General features: G+C 37.1%; 1 protein-coding gene and 2 long non-coding RNA genes across 3 annotated transcripts in view; 2 read left to right on the forward strand and 1 right to left on the reverse strand.

Moving 5' to 3' along the window:
* The first annotated feature begins 376 nt into the window (after positions 1-376).
* LOC110064448 (uncharacterized) overlaps positions 377-21,153 on the forward strand; it is a 36,158-nt gene continuing 15,381 nt past the window's right edge. The window contains exons 1-3 of the mRNA XM_020771507.2: positions 377-1,020; positions 1,280-1,488; positions 6,274-6,335. Coding sequence (XP_020627166.2) covers positions 973-1,020; positions 1,280-1,488; positions 6,274-6,335 — 319 coding nt within the window. The 5' untranslated portion in view covers positions 377-972. The remainder of the gene's footprint in view (positions 1,021-1,279; positions 1,489-6,273; positions 6,336-21,153) is intronic.
* LOC149117935 (uncharacterized) lies at positions 12,860-14,223 on the reverse strand. The gene is made up of 2 exons (XR_016206680.1): positions 14,087-14,223; positions 12,860-13,306 (listed from the first exon to the last, which is right to left on the reverse strand). It is a non-coding gene; the product is annotated as an uncharacterized LOC149117935 (long non-coding RNA).
* On the forward strand, positions 14,582-16,622 carry LOC149117936 (uncharacterized). The gene is made up of 2 exons (XR_016206681.1): positions 14,582-14,694; positions 15,140-16,622. It is a non-coding gene; the product is annotated as an uncharacterized LOC149117936 (long non-coding RNA).

The raw sequence follows: 21,153 nt of genomic DNA on the forward strand, positions 1-21,153 counted from the left end.
GAATTCTTCCTCGAGTTGAGGTCAGATTTTGAACCCTTTTGGGGCTTCAGTCCTACCAAGATTCATACGAACCACTGCTTCGGCCAACTTGGTCTATAATTCCATGATAGGATGACCGCGTTTACTTATGCGAGTGCCCCCAATCGAACAAGTGGACGAACACGAGCATGTCGTCCCGACGAATTTGATCGAAATGTTGTTGACAAACCGATTCATAGGTTCAAGACCACCAATTCAACAAACTTGAGAAGTTGATGTCCTCAGAACACCGCTACAGCTACACAAAAGCTTCCTAGTTTTAGCCTTTATAGCGCGCATCATAACGTAAATTGTCACTGACTCGCCGCTTGCGAGCATTAACTCTCTCAAAACAACAACAATTTCACACCGTGTGCAAGTTCAGTTTGGCTTTGGCACAATATATAATATTAACTGAGAACTATCCAACAAATGAGCGGAGTTTAAAAGCTAAGTTTACAGTATGCGCTCTAAGTTGTTGTATCTTTTTCACTGTCGGTAAGACTCGCGGCGAAAACAACGTACCGCTGTCCAGTAAAACACTATATCGCGCCCCCAAAAAACGTATTTCCGCGGTGTTGTTCTCGGTCCTTTTCGTTTCTCTTAGCCGGTGGGGCCTTGGCACTAGAACGAAATTCACTGCGCGGTATGAGGTGCGAGCAAAATAATGCTGCTTCGACTAGCTAGTTGGTGTGAAAAGACAACTCTTGACAAGCTTTATGGACGCTAATGGGCAGATGTCAGAAAAAGAAGCGAAAAGAGCTATGGGAACGAGAATGGCGACAAATTTGAATCTGGGGAAAGTTGGGGAAAGTACTGCAGAGTACTGGGCAAGAAGAGAGATCGATGCATCACGTAAGCACAAAAAACGATTGTCGCGAGCCTTTTTTAAACAATTTGTAACTCATTCGCGTCCCAGTGCAAAGAAAGTTCAAAACCTACTCATTTCCAGCTATGGTGGAAAGTAAAGAGGATTCAGGCAAAACTCCTCAAACCGTCGAGGTTAGTCTCAAGCTTTGCTAAACCTTTCAAACATAAAATATTCGTGTCCATACTGCTGAGACGCTTGCTCGTGCTAAACAGAGCGTGTGGTCGCATTTTTATGATGATGTTCTCCTGAAACACAATTGTTTTAAGTACACCTCTTTGAACTCTGTCAGTTACTGGTATATCAACAGTCATTTAGCAAGGTCCTATATAGAGCTAACAAATCTTTTCCCTCAAAAGGAAGCTTATCTAATATGCTACTTCGTTTATTCAGGGAAATGACTCTGAAAGGGGATCATGCCTGCATGTTTCCTTATCAAAGGGTGAAGATTCCCCAGTAATCTATGAAAAGCTGGAGTCATTTGGATTCAAGGTCATCAAGGAATCTAGCATTACTACAGCTGCAAAGTTGTGTTCTTCCACCAAAATGGCTCTTATTGTCTTAGAAGATTGTAAGGAAAAGAAATTCATTGAGGCTATCAAGTAAGCTTAAGTTTTCTTGAATATTGTACTTTGATAAGGACTATGGAGTGCATCATATTAGAATTAGCATGAATATACAGATACTTGTCTGCAAAAGTATGCCATCCACTTTTGAGAACATTTTTTAGTTCAGGCATTCTCTTAAGTGCTCCTTATGAATGACACATGCAAGTCTAGAGGGAGGTTGAGGTGATTGCTCAGAAGTAAAAGTTGCCCAGCAATTTTTTTGAAACTTTCACTAAATGTTTCCTACCAAGCACTGTTTTGAAAAATTCATTAAAAAGGGTAGGTCACCATGCTCGTTTAAGAGATATGATGGGCCAATCCTACATCATTTATGCCTAACCACACACATTATTTCGTCAGTTCGTGTAACATTTTGTGGTAGCTGGAAGCAAAGGTTATTATAGCAATACTTGAAAACAATCTTGATAGCTAGAAGTATCCGAAGCATGGAACAATGTAATATATAATTTATGGAAAAAATCACACAATTCTGAATGACATTGACTCAAAACATTCCTGGAAACATTGTTTTCGAGGTCATAATTTGCATTTTTGAATAACAGTTTTGTGTACTCTTTTAGCTATATCTTTATTCCACTGAAAATTTTTTTCGTAAGTTTTTGACTAAAGGTGATTACCTCGTAAGAGAACCCACCAAAGATTTCCGATGAAACTTGGTATGCTGTTGTTACAGGACAAGGAGATATTAAAAAACGTAGTAACAAGAGGGGGTCATTGTACTTGTTTTCACTCCACAATGCTGACAAATACAGTTATTTAGGTGACTTTTGGTAATCTCCATGTGCAACAAATAAGCTTGATTATTTTTCAATGCAGGGTGTAATATCACACAGAGTTTGACTTTCTTTGATTGTTTATTCATCTACATCCCAGAAAAAATGTCTTCAAATACCCTGCATTTTTTTATCCTTTAAAGGAAACATAATTTGGACATACGGTGTTGGGCCCATTATGTCTCCCTCTGTGGTATTTATTTCATTTGCCAAAAGTAGCAATAGATTTCTGCTAAGTTTTTTGTCAGGTTTTGAGGATATTGTTCTTATTGAAATTATGAAACAAAAAGTGAGGGTCACCATGCTCGTTTAAGAGAAAAGGAGCATTTATTTTGCTATCAAGCTTAGTTTGAGGTAAATCTCTTACGTTTTATATGTGCACGCGCTCATGTGCATGCGCTAATGACGCGAAAATCATGCACAGTAGGGATGCGCAATGCAATACTAAGGAATCACCTGTTGACGCCTGTGCCACCCATAACCGCCTGTGCAAAAAAACTCCTCCATTTCCTTGTGCTGCCCGCAACCACCTGAAAAAAAGCACGTGAGAACAATTTTCTTTCCTACCCTCCCAGAGTCAGACAGACAGAGTCTTCAAACCTTTTTGGTGAAGAATTTGTCTTTCCTTCAACTGCCGCGAAAACATGACGATCAGTGCTTTTTCAAGTGAGTTTTGAATACAGATCACGGACTTAAAGCAGCTTCCTGGACTTTAGAAAACAAAAATGGCAATGTACATTATTGCTTTAAAGTTGAATTCAACTTGGAATGCTTGCGGCGACTTAAAAATGAGTCAAACTTCGAGGTGTGTCGCTTAGAGGCGTGTCTGCTAAGTGTCGGGACTATCTTATGGGTCGTCTGCGAGGTAGCAAGAATCACGGAAAACCAAGCTGGCGGTTAGCGGTGATTTATTGCTTCAAATAGTAACGATCGTAAACTGAAATAACAATATAACGAAGTTCTAATCAATTTACTTGAAATGCTGCGCAACATAAGATCAAGGGGGCATGTAACAATCTATGTGTCTACGTCAATAACGCAACAAAATATCAACGTACAACGTAAATTAACATAAACAAATCATTATAAAACTATGTTAAAACTACTCGAGATTGCATAAACAATCAAAAGATGAACATTTGCAGCTGATCAACAGCCCAGAATAGCCTAGTCTTAAATGTGGGCGTTCTCCAAATAAGGCTCTAATTAAATTATGCAATGTTCTCTTTTTGAATCGAAGACAACCAAAATTGTGTTGTATACGATTCTGTACATATATCTGCTTTCGCCCAAAATAGAACAAACTGAATCTAAACAAACTAAATAAGACTACGAAAATCACTTACATATCGGTCCAGCTTGTGCCAAGGTTAGGAAATGAAGAACAGCAAAGGTACTACTAATCAAGGCGAAATGTTACGAAAACTCTGTTAAAAGAATGCTAAGCTTTTATATGCACGTGGTGACACTAAAAGGTCTGATTACAAAACCAATAGGAAACTAGATAAGCATATGTAAACATTGTAACTAAGTTCATTACTAAGACCTAGGCACGCAATCAGGCTAATCGATCATTGATCTAATAAAACTTGACACTTTGTCTAGTATCCTCAACACAACTTTTGGAATGATTGATAATGCCACGGCCGATAAAATGACTGCAAAAGTGGTTGGGAGAAACTCAGAGCTTTCACGTTAGCGTGAAGAATATTTTGAACGTGCGGTCATGCAGCGAAACACATCTGCGAAATTTTGAACAATTTTTTGCTTTTAAATAGTTTTTTTTTTGCCTCAGCTTGAATGAAGATTTATTGTTATCAATCTTCCTTTTGCATTTCTTTCATTTGGTTCCCTCTGTTTGGGAATTTTAGGTTTTAAAAGTGACCAGTAACTTGCACACTGGATTTCTGCATATTTAGGGTGCTTTCCATTTAAACGCAAACCGACCAGTCAGAGATCAGTCGGAATACCCGAGGAAAATGGAACGACATTTTCCAATTAAACTGCGCCAGCCAATAGGAATGGCTCTTGCCACTTTTTATTCCTTTTCCGAATTCCCAAATTAGGGCAAAGAACCAGTTTGTCAAAAATGGAACGGCAAATCTTGATTGGAATATTCCAACCGAAACAATTGGACCACCTCCAGAGGTAATTCTGAATATTCCGGTTGCAAGAAACCAAAACGGACCTTTCCGTTTGAATTCTGACTGAAAGTTCCGGAATCTTTGGCATAACGGAAAGCACCCTTAATGTATGGCGACCTCCAGGGGCTTTGTTTATTTCGTTTATTTGCTTTGTTCAAATATTTTTTGGAGTCTAATTCAGCTACTACTTAACTGCTGAGAAAAGAACTAAATGGCCACTAATTTAACACAGTTAAAATATGCCTGATCTCTAAATAATTGGTTAGTTTTTGTCGTCTTTTTGATTTTGCAACTTTCATCTTTCTTTCGCAGCGCCGTAATATTTCGTCACACGGTGAAGAAATTACTCGATTTCTTGTTTTCAGATTGATTTTTACATGAGTTTTTTGCTTTTATTTTTCGTTGATTTCTCAAATGTTAGCCATTATATTTTGTATTTGGTTTCATTTTTGTCCTCCAAAGTCAATAATTAACTCGTTTTCGCAAAGTCAATTTTCTCAGCTTCTGTGGGACATTTTGTCGTGTGGTAAAGAAATAATATAATTTCTTGTTTTCTCATCAGTTTTACACATCAGGTTGAGTTCTTTTTGATAATATTTTTTAATATTTTGACCCTTCATTTAGTCAACTTTAAATAAACAATGTCATGAAACCTGATCTTGTGTCTGTGGTTACTGCGCATATGGTTTATTTTTGTGCTTTCGCTCGCTCTGAAATATTCCAAAAAAGGCCAGGGAATTAGGAGTGGGTCGCGGTCAATTTCATTCAGGCATCAATGGGTTAAAGAGGATACTTTGTACACCAAAATTATGCTATAAAACATATAGGTCGTGCTCATTTAAGAGAAAATGAGCATTTATTTCACTGTCAAGCTTAGTGTAGGAGCACGCGCTAATGACGCGAAAAGTGTACCCAGTTAAGGGCTGCGCAATGCAACATATACTGACAAATCACCTTAAGAAAGTCCTGGTCTAATCTGGCACATATCCTACACGTCTAATTGTTTAAATGGCCTTTTCTTAGTCACATGCATAGAATGATGAAGTTAACCCCTGCACTACTAAACCCTAATCCTAACCCTGACATATTTTTGTTGTAAAGCTTAAACTTATAAATACTTCTTTTATGCAGGGAAACCATTTGAAATTGTTATTTGAAAGAAGACTAGTCAGAATTCTGCCAAAAGGATTACATATTAGGTTCTTTGCTCTCATTTTCCATGACCTCATACAAATCTTGAGCTCATAATCTAATTGTTAATTGAAAAATTAGTAACTGCTCTCATTACCAAGTTTAAAGTTTAATGTCCCCTTCAAGTGTACTGCCTTTTTTTTGTTAACTTCTTTGGCCATGCTTGAACGATGGTCTTTAAATCTCTGTAATATAAACACCCATCATTGTTTGGCCCAGGCTTTAAAAGAACAATTATAGTGTTCCTGACGTTATTCTGGGGACAAACTGGGAAAAACATGCACATGGGCTCGCATTTGGTCACTTGGTCAGGGTTACACAACTAACTGACTGCACTTAAGTGCATCTAATGATCTACTGAGAGAAATAATGTCATGTCACCCACTGTATTGTTTTCCTTGAACAAAAAGTTGACAAAGTTACCTGAATGAAATGTATTTTTTTTACGAAAAAAAAGTGACTATCAGCCTTACAATTGGTGAATAAATTATTTACTTAAAACAGAGTACTCACCTGGTAGTATTCATTTTTTCCATTACCTGTTCCTTTTAGTTGAAAGTGATCTAAATTCAGTAATGGCTACTTGAAATAGCTGCACTTTGGGATTTATTTTGACCATCCTACTTTAATTTACATTTCTCTTCTCCTAGATCACCTAAGTCTTGGAATGAGCACACACCAGTTGTTTTTATTTCTTCTGGACCTCTCTCAGGTGAAATGCTTCTTTTCCAAATTATTATTATTGTCACAGATGTACACTGTTAAGTACTTAAAAAATAGGCTCACAATGTGTACTTGTGAACTTATGCTTAGTTTTGTTCTTTTCGGTTGGAGTTTAATTGCTATAAGTGAGAAGGTAATCATTGAAAAGATAAAGGTGTTACTTTGAAACTGGAGACATTGTACTTGTGACAGAAAACTTGTGGTCCCTTGGTTGCATCCTGGGAGTAAAACCAAACAAGAGAGATGGGCTTGTGAGGAGAGTCAGGCTGAAAACCAAGTCTGCAGTCCTGGAATATCCCATCAACAAGATCATTCTGCTAGAGGCTCCTATAGCTAGACTCCACGAGAGCAGCTAAACAATGTTGATCTTGATGCTGTCAGTAGACTGTGAGCGGTCTATATTTTGCTCGGTAATCCGTTGGGAAGAATGCAACACACATGAGCGGTGGGTTGTGAGCATGCAAGCATGATATGTGAAGCCGCGAGCGGCCCACACTACCTGCAGCTTGGGGAATCAGCGCTCGGTAATCCGTTGGGAAGAATGCAATGAAGAAAGCAAAACAAGTGTGAATGCGAGTGTGACATGCTAGTGGCGTCAGTGCCGAAGCCCTGAGCTGTGAGTAGTGCAGGTGGTTTGCGGCTTCACATATCACGCTCGCACACTCACAACCCACCGCTCACGTGTGTCGCATTCTTCCCCATGGATTTTCGAGCCAAAGAGAGACTGCTCGCAGTCTATGTCCTCAACCAAGAACTTTGCTTGGAACGTCAGAGAACATTTGTTACTGTTTGACTTGATTGTGATGTACCATTTCAACTGGATGTAGTGACAGAGTATTACGCAAGTAATTCCGTTGGAATCAGTTAAAGTTTAAATGCTTTCAGTTCGCATTAATAAGGTGGCTGAACACAGTTTTCGATACCTGTGTTTCATTCACCTTTTTCTCTAAGACCCTTGATCCCTTGGTCACCAAAAATGGCAGCAAGCAAGTTAACAACACAAACTTTGGTTTTTTGATGGTTAAGCTGATGTATGTGCTGTTGCCATGGCAACATGAATAAATATAAACAGGCCTTTAAAATCGGTTTTGTTTATCTGTAGAAAATCTACTCATTAGATTTTCTTTTTAATTTGCTTGCAACAAACTTGTAACGATTCTCACAAGTTAACACCATTTTGCTAATAATTTAACAGAGAGATCTTTAATTATCCCTTGTTGAAGTTTCACCGTAATATCTAGAATTTCCTCTGTAAAAGTTCAATTTTTTTTCAATATTCCAGTTACTTATTCCCTAAAGTATTTTCATCCCAAATTTCATGAAATTCTAATGAGTGGTTCTCATTAAATAGGTGTATTTCCGAGAATGCAATTTTTCATTCAGTCGCAGTTTTTTGACTTGATACATATGCGCTGCATTTAACTGGGTTCTTTCAGTAACAAAGAAAAAGCTGAGAATTGCTGGGTTCTTTGCATTGTTACCTTTTCTAACATATCTTTGTAATAAAAGACTAAAGCCATTGATACACTGAGTTCAATTAGAGAAAAATCACACAGATAGTGCAGGTGTTGAGTGAATGAAATGATCGCTCTATTGACAGCATGTTTGTTTTTTGCAAACTGTCTTCGGCCACCTTAAGGGGCTGGTAGGTAGGATTCAAACGTACATGACATTTCCCCTACGTAGGTTACGCTTGATTTAAAATTTAACTCGTCGATCATACCATAAACATGCATTACATTACATTACATTAGGCCATCTTCGCTCCTAATGGGGAGCATAGGGCGTCAACCATGGACCTCCACCTGACTCTTTTTTTAGTGCAGAGTGCATTATTGGGATGGTTTTGAGGGCTGCCTGCTGCTAAGGCACTAAGCCGCTATGGTACTTAATGGTGCTATGGTGCTATGGCGCTATTGCACTATGGCACTGACGTGTAAACTTTAATGTTTGTTTAATTAATTAATTTCAAATAATTAATTAGTCTAGAGGCAAGGAAGTGGTGGGGGTGGGGTGGGAAAGGTACATGACTGTACTCTACATAAAACATGTTCCATTGTCGTCAGTTGGGTGTGAACATCGCAAAGCTATATATTTGTTTCAGGTAACCCCTTGCTCTCCTTGTGGTACCATTCCCTTTAGAACAAAACTAATTTGCTCTAAATGCCTGCATAGATTAGTTAGTGTTTGTGGCTTCTATATTAGGTGGAGGATACATTGCATATGGAATCATGCATAAATGCTGAGTGGTTTTCCTTATGGTAGAACTCAACATGTAAGATGCATGCGCTCTAGCAACGTTAGTGTTATACGCTATCTTTCCACGCAGTATTTTATATTTCATGTCATGTGACCAAGGACGACAGTTATTTTTCAGATAGTGCCAATTGTCCCTTTTTATTGCAAAAGTGAAACGTCACTTTGGCTGCGTAGCTTTTAGATTTACAGGTCGGTCCAACAAATATTAACCGCTGTTTTCAATCTACAATAGTGTGTTTAATTTGTCAGGGTTCAAATGTATTGCTTCTCCTTAGCGGCTTGTTTACTTCTTACCTTAATTGTGTCTGTAAGAGAGACCAAAAAGTTCCCAAGTTTGTGGCTTTAATACTCCGCAAATTGTAAATTTGTGACAAAAGAAACCAGGATTAAGTGCTCAAATATCACTGCAGACTCCGTGGCACCTAATGAAAGCGCAAATTAATTTAATCAGTCTTTGAGGAGCCTCATTCATATCGGCCAAGTAACCCTGTTTATCTTTAATACTTTTCATTGAAACTCTTCTCAGCCATCAATATCGTTGTGTGTTAATTTTGAATTGTTTTATTGTTAACAACAAAGGTGGCAACAGAAAAAGAAAGTGGTATTTCGTGACTATCTGATACTTAAATTAGTTCTTGTTTATTCGTGATAAGATAGTAAAACAACATCGTTACTGTTCCAGTTCTTCATCACTACATCAGATATCTGACTTTCTTTCATTTGTCTCGAAAAAACAAGCACATCTTCCGTGTGTTTTGGAGAAAACAAGGATTTCATATTACATGCCTTTGCGAGGAAAACAAAAGTGTCAGGTTACAAAGTTGGCGTGAAGAGCTAAATTGTCATGTTACATACATACATACATACATACATACATACATACATACATACGTTTATTTGATAAGTAGGTTTAAAATAAGCAACTGTACAGCTGATGTGAAACTACTACTACTAAATCTAAATAAGAGAAACAGAAATTTACAATACAATTGTCATAAAGCTAAAATAATATATACAATAACGATAAAAAGAGTAATCAAATAATTTAAAAATACCTAAATTCAGGGTTCTTATTATAATTTACAGAGCAATTTCCTTTTGGAAACTGATGTCTCTGACTTAGGTCTTGATCGATTTTATCTTCCTTTTAAAACAAAGAGGGTTTTCAAGCTGTTTGACAGAGTCAGGTTAAAGAGTTCCAGGCGATTGCAGCTCTGTGTTTAAATGAACGACGGCCCTGTTCAGTTCTTGGCCTAGATACAACAACATTTAACGATTTCCTAAGACTATAAGAAGAAGTGTTTTTAACAACTAGACTATTAACATCATCTAAACCTATGCGTTAAATTTAGAATACGAGAACAATAAAAATATTTTAATGGCATCCAATTTGCAATTTATAAGTACTGTTTCATCTTCCATGTCTCTTGGTAGTTTATGGATAAGTCTTGCTGCTCTGAGGTGGATTAGTTCTAGATCTTTCAAATAATCTGTTTGCTGCTTCAACGTATTATTGAATTTAAAATGAACGAAAATCAACTTAAAACACCAGTAGTAATTTGTACGTAATTTTTGGACCTTGAATGAAAATACAACCTTGGAACATACACACTTCTAAGGGGAAAAACCCTAGCAGACTACCAAGGTAGACACAAACCGGAAGTGAACCGACCAGGGGTGAGTACTTATGGGACTACCTTGCCAGAGCTATCACTTGCGCTCTGCACTATTTGAGATTGTCTCACTACTTGGCAGTTCTCTTTGCCTCTATCCAAGTGATATTCTTCTTGGCGAGCTCATCTTGCACACTTTGCTTCCAGGATTGCTTTGGGTGGCCTCTTGTTCTGAACCCCTGAGGTTTCCACTCAAGGGCGGAACAGGTGATGTTTAACTCTCAGGCTTTCCTAGCGTATGCCTGATCCATTTCCACTTTCTTCTCTTAATACTTTCTTCTATATGACTTTGTTGTGTCCTTTCCCATAGTTCTTCATTTGAAATGATCTCAGGCCAAAGGATATTCAGGATCTTCCTTAAATAGTTGTTGATAAATGTCTGCAATTTCTTGATCAGTAGTTTCATCGATCTCCAGGTTTCCAAACCATACAGAAGGGCAGACTTCACGCTCGTATTGAAAATCCTGAGATTTGTTTGCAATCTAATACATTTTTCCTTCCACACAGGCATAAGCATCGAGAATGTCAATTGCGCTTTTCTTATCCTGGCTGTTATGTTGTCGTCAGTTCCACCAGTTTCATTAATGATGCTTCTCATATATGTGAACTCGGACACTCTTTCAACAGTTTCCCCATTAAGTTCCAATGATTCTTGTTGCCTCATGCCAATTTGCATCTTCTTTGTTTTCTGGATGTTGATTTTGAGCCCTACCTGACCACCAGTCTCTTGTAATCTTTCTCCTTTCACTGCCATATCAGCCAGTCAGTGTGTTAGTATGCAAAGATCGTCAGCATAGTCCAAGTCTTCTAGGCGTTGGGTCAGTGGCCAAGTGCCAGTCCCAAACGTTTACCCTCGTATGCGTTCTTTGACACCCAGTCAAATACCACAAGGAACAGCAATGGCAAAAAAAGGCATCCCTGTCTCACAACAGTCTTGACCTTGATTGGTCAGTCATAGTTTCTCCATGAAGCACTTGGCAATTAAAGCCCTGATACTGAACCTTAAGCATGTTGATGATTTTATTAGGTATACCATAATGATGAAGAATCTTCCACATAGCCTTCCTATCCAGAGAATCAAAGGCTTTCTCAAAATCCATGAATAACAAGTACAGGTGGGATGACCACTCGATTGTTCTACAATAATCCTCAGTGTGGCAATTTGATCAATGAAAGAATGGTTCTTTCTAAATCCTGCCTGCTCGTCTCTCAGGGCTTCGTCAACAGCTACCTTCATTCAGTTCAGTATGACGTGAGTTAGGACTTCGCTAGGTATTGAGAGCAACATATTATTCCCCTCCAGTTACCAAACAAACTATTAGGTAGCCTTTTTTTTGCCAGCTTTACTAGAAGACCTTTCTTCCAGTTGTCTGGAATCTCTTCTTTCTCCCATACGAAATTTAAAATTCTATGCAGTGCATCCATAGATAGCCCAAGCTCCTTTTGGAACTGTCAACATGGCATTGCGTAACAACATTAATTATTATAAGAGTTTGTATGGGAATATAACTATCATACAAAATAGTTCAAAGTAAGGGAAAAAATAATAAAATCGACTTACCTGTCCAGTTGTTTGAATGTATAAATTGTGTTTTTATGGCGTTAATGGAGGGGTTTCAGTAGGATTTCAGTGGGTTTTTAGGGAGAGGAATACAGAGAAGCTAAAATACACTGAAATCCAAGTGAAACCCCTCAAATGCCATAAAAACACAATTTATACAAACAACAAGACAGGTAAGTCAATTTTGTAATTTTTTCCCCTTCTTTTGAACTATTTTGTGCGATAGTTATATTCCCATACAAACTCTTATAATAACGCTGTTACGCAATGTCATGTTGACGGTTCCCAAAGCAGCTTGGGATACCTGTGGTGCTTCCATAGAACAAGGACCTCCCTCCTTCAATGCTTCAGGAGGGATGTTATCCACCCCAGTTGGAGCTTTGGCATTCTTCAGTTAAGTGAGTCTAATTTCTCCTCTGGAGATAAACATAGAAACCTAAATTAACCTTTACTTCAACACAATAAGAATCTAAGCTACAAAGCTTGTGGGGTCATGTATATTACATTAGAATACATTAATTAAAACATATACATGGTAAATACTTGTACACCAATCGTGTCATCAGTTACTTGAATCTACCAGTTCACATCAATAGGAGGAAATATCTGTAAGTTGTTTGTCTCTACCTTATTCACTCTGTCCCCGCACCCTTGTGAGATAACTTTAAGAATTCCTAGGAATTCCTAGGAATTTCCTAAGAATTCCTAGGAAAAAATTCCTAGGAATTCCTAGGAATCGAAGGTGTGAATTTTCACGGTAATTCGGACTTGGAATTCCTAGGAATTCCTAGGAATTCCAACTGAAATATACTCACCTTGGAAATTCCTTAAAATTCTAAAAAATTCCTAGGAATTTCTGAGAATAACTTGGAATTTGTAGGATTTTTTGAGAATAGGTTGGAATTTTTTGGAAAATCTGAGAAAAACTGGGAATTTTGTATCATTTGTAGGGCAGACAAAATTTTGATGATTAATGTCCAGCATTAAAATAGCAAATAAAGTCACTGATATCACATCAAACAGGTTTTAAATCAATGGTTTATTACATTGGCTTTCGTGAATTTAAACATAAGAATAATAATATTATCCTGTTTCTTTTTCATTACATCAAGAGTAAAAAGTAAAACTGAAAACAGATATGAAGGTCAAACTTTTACATGTTTGATAAAAAGAGAACTTTTTCAGATAATTTACTTACTATTTTGGTTTACAAATCCAACAATTTTCCATACACAAGATTTTAGCTTAAATTATTGTTATTATGTGGAACAAATCTGGATTTTCTTGAATGTAAGGAATCAATGATAAGAACAAAACTGAAACAATCCTTAAAATTAAAAAAAGACTGAGTTTGGGCAAACTTAGCTGCTGTTCAGTTATTTCTGTTGATTCCACAGCTTCTTTTGTTGCCCTCTAATTAGGGTATCAACAGCTAGCCTCTTCATGTTCATCTTTGTTGTATGACACCTAAAACAAAATTAAAAAAATACATTACATTGCGATATATATGAGGTACTGTAAGACTGAGATCCAAATATTTATGTGCTCACAGTTTAATACATGCAGCTAATTAAGACCTGACTGTAAGCTGGTTGAAATGTTAAAAGAGAAGACTTGATAATTGTGAAGGTGCTTGTATACTATTGATAAACATGTTACATAAATCTTGTGCCTACAGTAGATTAAATCAAGGTTTTCCTTCTTCTATAAGCGTATCAACAACTCTCGAATTGGAGGATACACTGTATATATATCACGGTTTTTAGCCAAATTTAGACATTAGAAATATTAAAAAAGACACTTAAAACATTAAAGGAACATTTACACTGTAAATAATAGAGTAAACACAAAAGAATATACAGATGGACAAAAATTGAAGATCAACACGGATTGCCATACAGTCAGGCTGAAACACACAGGAGACATCAAACTCATGCACACTGTGGCTGCCTCGTTGGAGTTTTTGTCAAGAACTAATGACTGGGATCAGAGAGAACTGCTATATTTATTTCGTTTGAACAAGTGAGGCGAGAGAAACGACTTGTTCCTCGCAAATCAAATTGTTCAGGCACGCACTCTGGCCAACCTAAATTGTTTCAACTCTGCTTTAGCCAGAATTCATTTCATGCCATGACTGAGTGACCCACTCGTGTATGATTCGTGATGATAAAGTTCATTCAAAAGCTTTTGTCTAAATACAAGAATTTACGTTGTATAATATAAGGTTACTTGAATTCGATTACTCACCAAACAATTCTGTATACGGCTAATCTGCCCTTTGAATTTTTCCCCGTTGAAACATCCACAGGAAGACTTTCTTTTAACTCCAAATCTTCGCCAAGAATAACTTGTTTCTCGTTAATGACACTCACGCTGTTTTCTTCTGATCACAGGACCGCAGCAGAAACCATTTTGATATAATTTTGGAAGTGAAATCTACTAAAACGCACGAGCGATCAACCGTTAACACTGAATTCAAAGATGGGCGCCAAAAGAGAATGAATAACGCGATCTTTGTCACGTTCAGTCACCAGGATAGTCACGTGAAAATTCGCGTGCTGTGATTGGTTCAGTTGATCAGTTGAGGAGAGAATGGAAACTAGAGAAGAAGGAGAGAGAGACTGGCAACGAGGTTGCCGGACCAGTCGCTTTCGATGGCAAGTCTGTTTCCCTTTCCACGCTGTTTTGGTGGTCTTCTGAAAGATGGGTCTTGCTTCAAAAGGAAATAACTACACAAACTTTTTACGAAGAAATCAAGGAGGAAAATGGAACGTACTTTAACTGGTTGATCTGCTCTCGATGGTTGTCAAGATAACAAAGGATCGTGAGGCACTTAAATCAAGTTCACTGCAAAGGTAAGGAATCCAATTTTATAGGGATTTTCTGTTGTGATGAGCTATAATTGTAAATAAATCAAACTAAGCAATGCATTGTGTGCTCTTTAAAAACCCCAAAGGCCGAAATTCACCTAAAAGGTTTCAGATCGACCTGAGGAACCGAGATAAATTCTGCGAAATCAGCTTAAGCTTGTTGTATTAGTCCACCAAATCTATTTTGAGAGCCCACGTGTTTCAACACCCAGTCAGCACAATGCAGCAAGTATAAATTTGCAACGCTTGTCATTTTTCCTTTGAATTATTTATAAGGATTAACATGATATGAGATCTATAGTCTTTTCAATACATCAAGATGTAGGTTTTTTTATTTGCATTGTCATTTATTTATGTCAGTTATTTATTTGTTTCCCACTGACTCATAATCTTTTTGATTCTTTTGATTTTGTTGTATCATGAATTAAAGTGACCACGAGGACAAGGAAATGCAAGAAACATATTGATGATCCCACTATACCCATACCAAAATCTACAAGATTCGACCGCATAAATTGCTTAAAGCAGTCTTCACAGACCAGTTGACGTCATCTCCCTCTCTTGCATCCCTTTTTCTTGGAGATCATTTCCAGCACATGAACAGGAGACCTCAGAGTTTTCGGCTCACCTGAGTGAGATGGCTGTTGGCAAAAATGTTGTGGATGACTTTGATGGATTATGGAGTGAACCTTTATGCAAGAATTGAAGCTTCACAGAAGCATTTGATGAAACCGAGTTGCCTATACCTGAAAAGACTACAGAAACACCAATTGATGTAATACACAACAACTCAGATTTGTCCACAGACAGTGATTCAGGTAATGATGTTGAAGTTTCTGTTGCGACTCCTCTGAAGAAATTGAGAACTCTGACACTGATGGCCATTCACTGGACTCCCCTGATGAAAGTGAAACTAATGGTTCCCAAGAAAAAACATTAATTTTTCTGCCAAAGAATGTGCCTGTATGGCTATTTTGGCCTTAATTTCAAGACATTGTATGACAATGACAGGCTGCTAAAGATATCCTTGTTTTAATGAAACTACTGGTAATTTGTCCAGAGAATGTCACGGTACAGTTTTACAAATGTACAGCAAGTGTGTGGAAACTGTGAGCTATTCATTTATGACATCTGTGAGAGATGTCTTCTTTTTCCTAAAGTCATAAAGAATCAAGTCAAAAATTGTTCAACAGTGGGCTGTGATGGGTATGTGCGTGAATCTACAATTATATTAAATATATACATGCATATATATACTTTTGGTTTTATTGAAATTGTAAATAATGTATATTCATTTATGCTGACAGAATTTTTTGCTTAATCTATTTATCAAATCTAAGAGCATCCATTTTTCTATCAGTTAAACTCTGGGTGTTTGATTTAAGGGTCCATACGGGCACATATACACTAACAAATCACGTTGGATCTAAAAAGCAATGTTATCAGTGCTATAGTTTTATGTTGAGTTGTCAGACTTAAACTGGAATTAATGTACATTTGTTTGGAAATAATTATCTTGGAGCTTGAGAACAATAAAAAGGTATGGAACTCCAGCGAAATGATAGTGTTGATTTTTACTAATTCACAGAAACTGATTCATGCACTGAGTTCATCTTTAATTTTGACATTTTGAGAAATTTATAGAAATTTCCAACAATATTTCATGTGTTTTAGCTATTCCCAAAAATTCCTAGATATTCCAAACACATTTTTTAAAACAGTCTGGGAAATAATAGGAGTTCCTAGGAATTCCCAATAATTCCTAGTCATACTTTTCACTATTCCCAAATATTCCCAGAAATTCCAAGGTCTTGGATTAAGCATAATTTGTATGGCTTGGAATAACTTGGAATTCCTAGGAATTCCCAATAATTCCCAGTCATACTTCCACTATTCCCAAATATTCCCAGAAATTCCAAGGTCTTGGATAAAGCATAATTTGCATGTCTTGGAATAACTTGGAATTCCTAGGAATTCCTAGGAATTCCTAGGAATTCCTAGGAATTCCTAGGAATTCCCAGACTACTGGGAATTTATTTCGCAGGGGTCAGACAGACAGACAGATTCTGTCTGTCACCTTTTCTTAGAATTATTGTAACCGATTGCTTTTTAATTAACCACATGATTCAACCAGATGCATTCTAGAAATTACCTCTAAATCAAAGTGAGCAATTTGTTTTCAAATCACGTCTCGGTCTGATGTCTACATTACATTGAAGATACAACCGCTGCTCAAGTTTACCAAGGCTCAAATGAAAGGAAATTATGGCCACACATTTAACCAGAGTGTTAGAATTAACCAGAGTGAAGAATTGACACAGAAAATCCCTTGAACTTTGCACAGCAAAGGCAACTATGACCAAGTAGATCAAAGGATTTATGGAATACATTTCTTTTCCTCCAAAAAAGAATTCTATGAGATACATTTACACGACTGTTATGTCATGTTCTGACGTTAACTCAGCATGAATTCAAAATGTAAACAGAAGAACAAGCTTAAATTTAGGCCTGTAGGCAATTTCAAAGCTGCCATTGGATTTGTATTCATGAAAATTTTCTCGCTTGCCCAAAGGGAAGTTCACTTTGGTTTGCAGAATTTCATAATTCGGGCTCTTTGTCAATGCTATAAGTTCTGTTTGTTATTTTTAATTTGCTGTAATGTAAATTGTAAATCTTAATTTATAGTGGTCATGCATTCAACTATACAAGCAGTAAGCTAAGTTAGTTTACAGGCATGCCACTGAAACTGTTGCAGCCACATTTAATTCTTTGTTATTTTCTCCGTTTATACGTGCATTCTTTTGTGATCATCGCATTCTTTTCATTTATCTCGCTTTCACGTTATCAATATTCTGTAAGGTTTTTTCACATAATTTTGTTTTGTTTCAGTCCCTTTTGTATGCATCTTTCTAGTTTTTTTGTGCATTTTCATCGCGACACTACTATCATCTCGTTTCATTTACTGCCCTGCCGTTTTCCTTTTACGTGTTCCTTAGCTTCCTAGTCATACAATGTTTGTAAGTATCGTCTACCTTCGGCTCGTTATTTCTGTTTCTTTTATTGTATTCGTCTATAACTTGTAATTTATTTTGTTTGTAGCAACAGCTCCCTTTTCATCGCTTTCTTTGCACTCTATCGTTAAATTGCACATTTCGTCTTATCGATTAAAGCCAAGTAGCATGTTGAACATTGACCACAATGAGGAGACATATTTCAACTAAACATAACATATAGTTAGGGACTCGGCATATGTCATAAAATAAATTTCCGTGGGATTTTTATGGTGAAAGCAAACCACCTACCTAGATGTGTTAAGGGAAACCTGAGGAACACAAAAAATGTTGTCGGCAATTGTGTAACCTGCACTGGCGGCTGCTATGGGGGTCTATTTTTAGACCTATATGGCTTAACATGGAATTGAGGCTCAAATATAAAATGGAGTGTAAATACAATTAACTACAATAGATTTCCACAAAAATATCACAAATCTTTAATACCATCTATTTAATGCATATCCATAGACTTAACTACTAAATACTGATCACATGATCAAAACTGCCCAAAAGCGAGGCTGTTCATTTGTTGTCTTGAAATGAGCTTCAAAGGCATGAATTTTGGTATCAAAATTTGATCAGAGAGTTAAATTTATCAAAGAGAATATTATTTCATGTTTAAAAGCTATATTCAAATCAATAGCTCATTGAAATCAGGAAAAAAACAATGATTTTGGTCAGCAGTCATTTTCATCATTTTAGACGTCCGCCATGTTGGATTTACAGACCATCTAGAGCAACATGTTTTGTGGTGTTGAAGAAGATATGGAAACGGATTCTGGTTCAAAAACAAACGAAACTGAGGCCCAAGGATTGGATTTACCTTTATGTATAATTTGTCAAACGAAAAAGAAACAAAAATCTACTTGAAAAGCCCGAAGCTCACTAAAAAGTTCCGGTATCAATCAAGGAATGTAGTAAATATGTCAATCTTCAGTACACAGAAGCGTGGAATAAGTTGAGGTTTACTTCTGTCCAAGAGCTCGAGGATAGGCCGGCATCATGGCATAGATCATGTTATAAAGATGCAGTACATGCTGGGATGCTTAAATGAGCAAGAGAAAGGTATGAGAGGCAGCTCAAAGGCCCCAATGGGTCCAGGCGAAAATCACGACCAGATTCATCTGTAGAAATTCCTCAACTAACCTGTTTGAAAATGTCTCCCTACAATAAGAATGGCTGTTTTTTCTGTGATGGCCTACCCGGTTACCATAAGAACCTGCATAATATCAGTACCTTTTCTGCTGGTGAGTCCCTTCGCACTGCCATTGGGATGTCACGGTATGATAAGCTCTCGGCTAAACTCAACGCATCAATTGCTCTAGATGATGCTCATTCAATAGATATAAAGTACACAAAAACTGTTGGGCAATTCATGCATCGCACGTTTTATAAAGAGAAACATCCGAATCATCATCTGAGAAGTTGGCTGGTGAGATTGCAGCACAAACAGAATTCCTGACGATGACAGAGATGACCTTGAGGAGTGGAAAAGTGGCAACTATGTCTGAATTACAATATGCTTGTGAAAGCATACTAGAATCTAACAATGTTGAAAATCCAAGGGGTGGATGAAAGGCCTTGAAGAAGTTACTAATTCGAGAGATACCAGAGATAGAGGGTACTTACCATTTACATGGGAAAACCGGAAATTCCAGTTGGAAAATCAAATGGTTCGCGCCATTCCGTTTGGGAAGCTTCTGAAAATATGGGCTGTGATTTGAGTTGATGCTATTTTTCTGCTCTTTTAAGTCTCTCTAGCTGATATGGATATACTTTATAGCGATTCCTTCTCTCGCAACATGGCATTCAACTGTTTAATGTTTTTGCCTGAAATTTCCAACCGGATGGTTTCTGTAAATGGTAAGCACCCAGAGTTTCATGCACCTAAGCGTGTCAATGAGTCCGAATGAGTCAGTATCAAGAAGACAAGAAATCAAGCAATTCAGATGGCTGAGGATCAGAACACAAACATAGACTCCGATATGAAAACTGTGTTTGATGCCACCGCAATAATTAGGAAATCTATCACCAAATGTACTAAGTGGAAGTTTACAGGTTCACTGAAAAACCTGCCTGATGAGAACGTACCAGTAGAGCCTTTTTTTTATTTTTTTATTTTTTATTTTGTTATGCATTGTTACACACACTGGTTACAATACTTATACAGCTACGCTACTTACAAGACTAATAGATATACTTACATTATTTATAATACTTGGTATTCAATATGATTAATTCCGTCACTTACAATACAAAGGCTTACACTACTTATATTACCTACAATGCAGTACATACATTACTTACAATACAACACGATCTCTTACGCTACTAAAAATACAAATGCTTACACTACTTACAGTACAATATGATAACTCAAGTTGCTTAACAATACTAATTAACATTACTTACACTATGATTACTAATGTCACTTGGAATAAAATTCAATTACTAATGCTACTTAAAACTCTTACACCTTGACAAAAAGCATATTTCCATTATTGCATTATGCAGGCCAAGCTATATTGAGGGGGAAAATTGCAAAATCAAGTCAGTGAGCGATGCCCGATTTTCCATTGCATTTGGAGTTTGGTTTGAAGTTCAGAAATACTGGGGTTCTTAGGAAAAATCTTACAGGAATAGACATAGTGTTTCATGAGAAGCAAGAGAAGATCCAGTCTGCACTTTTGGATGGAGGTCAACAAAGCAGAGCTTTTTAGTTTTTATAGATGGATTATACAAGGCCCAAAACATGAGCTTTCTGCTGGAAAGAAATCTGAGGAAGTGTACAATCATGCAATGGCTCTATCCCAGACCACTGTATCGATGTGTTTGACTGAGAGGCAAGTCAAAAACAAGAAGTCCGATGTTGTAAGATCCTCTCGGAAATGCCGCTGCAGTTAGCCATTGGGATAGCTGTACACCAGGCCGTGAGAAGCAAGCAGCTCATAACCATGCTACATGGATTTGGAATGTCAGTGGACTACAACAGGATCCTGAGAGTAGAGGCCCAAATCAAAGCTGGCGTTCTAAAGCGCATAGAACTGAATGGTGGTCTATATATACAGACATACACACACACACACACACACACACACACATACATACATACATACATACATACATACATACATACATACATACATACATACATACATACATACATACATACATACATACATACATACATACATACATACATACATACATACATACATACATACATACATACATACATACATACATACATACATACATACATACATACATACATACATACATACATACATACATACATACATACATACATACATACATACATACATACATACATACATACATACATACATACATACATACATACATACATACATACATACATACATACATA

Source organism: Orbicella faveolata, unplaced genomic scaffold (assembly GCF_042242905.1).
Source record: "Orbicella faveolata isolate gen_17 unplaced genomic scaffold, um_ofav_v1 contig_1, whole genome shotgun sequence".
Lineage (NCBI taxonomy): Eukaryota > Metazoa > Cnidaria > Anthozoa > Scleractinia > Merulinidae > Orbicella > Orbicella faveolata.